Source organism: Montipora capricornis, chromosome 1 (assembly GCF_036669925.1).
Source record: "Montipora capricornis isolate CH-2021 chromosome 1, ASM3666992v2, whole genome shotgun sequence".
NCBI classification, from domain to species: Eukaryota; Metazoa; Cnidaria; class Anthozoa; order Scleractinia; family Acroporidae; genus Montipora; species Montipora capricornis.
In genome coordinates, this window is record NC_090883.1 from 4,024,319 (window position 1) to 4,026,172 (window position 1,854).

General features: G+C 45.1%; 1 protein-coding gene across 1 annotated transcript in view; it reads left to right on the top strand.

Moving 5' to 3' along the window:
• The first annotated feature begins 920 nt into the window (after window positions 1-920).
• Window positions 921-1,854, top strand: part of LOC138054734 (uncharacterized) — a 1,359-nt gene continuing 425 nt past the window's right edge. The window contains exon 1 of the mRNA XM_068901169.1: window positions 921-1,854. This exon is cut by the window's right edge and continues 425 nt beyond it. Within this exon, the coding sequence (XP_068757270.1) occupies window positions 921-1,854 (934 nt within the window).

A 1,854-nucleotide genomic window follows, 5' to 3' on the forward strand; every position in this document is an offset into this window, starting at 1 on the left:
AATGCGGATATGAAATCAAGTGAAGCTATGATCCTCGCAGTTATGAACGCAATTTTTGCAATTGCGTAAAGAAGTCTGAAAAATTCTGGACTTCAACGGGGTTTGAACCCGTGACCTCGCGATACCGGTGCGACGCTCTAACCAACTGAGCTATGAAGCCAGTGACGTTGTGAGCTAGTCATTTGTGGGTTCCAATGTTCCCGTGAGGAATGAATCAATGATGAAATGATATATGAAAAGGATCATATATGAACTGCGGATATGAAATCAAGTGAAGCTATGATCCTCGCAGTTATGAACGCAATTTTTGCAATTGCACAAAAAAGGCTGAACATTTCAGGACTTCAAAGGGGTTTGAATCCGTGACCTCGCGATACCGGTGCGACGCTCTAAACTGAATTTGGGTGGACGTCCATCATTTGTTTCCACGACGAAAATTCGACTGCCACCAAGCGAACAGGACTATATTGTCATGGAAACATTTGATTGACGTCCAACCAAATGTAGTTTTGGAAAATGCAAAAAACCCGTTGAGGGGCGCGTGTGACTGATAACTGCTGTAAAGTGTTGGCTGAGAGAGTGGTTTCCAATCGACATTCAATGGTGATTGCGTTGGGTTTGGCTTTAATTTCTAAGTTCCACGATTGATCGAGACTGAATTCGAAGCAATAATTAGCCATGGGAAAAAGTAAAATCAGTCACAAGTAAGTCATCGCAAGATAAGATGTCACTGGCTGTGTCCTATATCCATTTTTCCCGAACGGCCAGTTTGATAACTTCGGTTTTGGTTTAAAAATTCATAAGAGGTTGGGTAGCCTGCGTGACCGCTGACATTTTTGGGGTACCTGTGCTTCCGCCTTTTCCGAGAAACGAACTAGAACTTTCATGAAATCCAACGAACAAACACCCGGGACCTCGAAATGCTTCGATCAAGAATTCCAATACTGATAAGTCTCGATCACATCCGCCCCAAAGATCCTGGATTGTCGCTTGGAGTAGCAAGTATTATAAGCCACTTGAAATCCAAGAGAATCGAATACAATGCGCATATTTACAACATCGCAGAAGAGATGAAGGTGTACCCGTTAGCCCGAAATATCCTCGACTTGATTTGGGGCCAGTACAACGATTCAAAATACGATCTCATGTTTGGCGGATTTGTGTGGAACGAGCCATTTCTCAAATCAATACTTCGCGAGCTGAAGAACTATCACTACCCTGGTCGAATTGTTATGGCGGGACCTCAGGTTTCTTACGTCGAAAAAGGCCAACTAGAAAATTATTACCCTGAAGTAGACGTGTTTATTCGGGGATATGCGGAACATGCAGTGTCCGATCTAGCGGAAGGGAAGCGCGATATCCTTGGGATTCACGTAGCAAAAACCCAAGACAAGGGTCTCCACACGGCAACAAACTTATCCGAGCTCGCGTCGCCATTTTTAGACGGAACACTCGAGCCTCAGCACTTTATGCGTTGGGAAACGACCCGGGGATGCCCCTACAGTTGTTCCTTCTGCCAGCACAGGGAGCCGTCTTCCCGCTCTTCATCGTCAAATAAAAGCTGGACAAAAATCCAGCACTCGAAAAAAGATCGAATCGTATCGGAAATCGAATGGTTTGTCAACAATAAAGTCGGAGATCTGGCTGTGCTTGATCCTACTTTTAACACAACAAACGGATACATGGTCCTGGACTTGTTGGAGCGCATCGGATTTGCGGGTAAAATCAGCCTTCAGTGCAGGCCTGAACGGGTCAACACTGCATTTTTAGATCAGGTGGAATCTCTGAGCAAGACCACAGGAGCTGATGTGCTTCTGGAATTTGGTGTTCAAACTCTAGACCCCGAGGAACTGG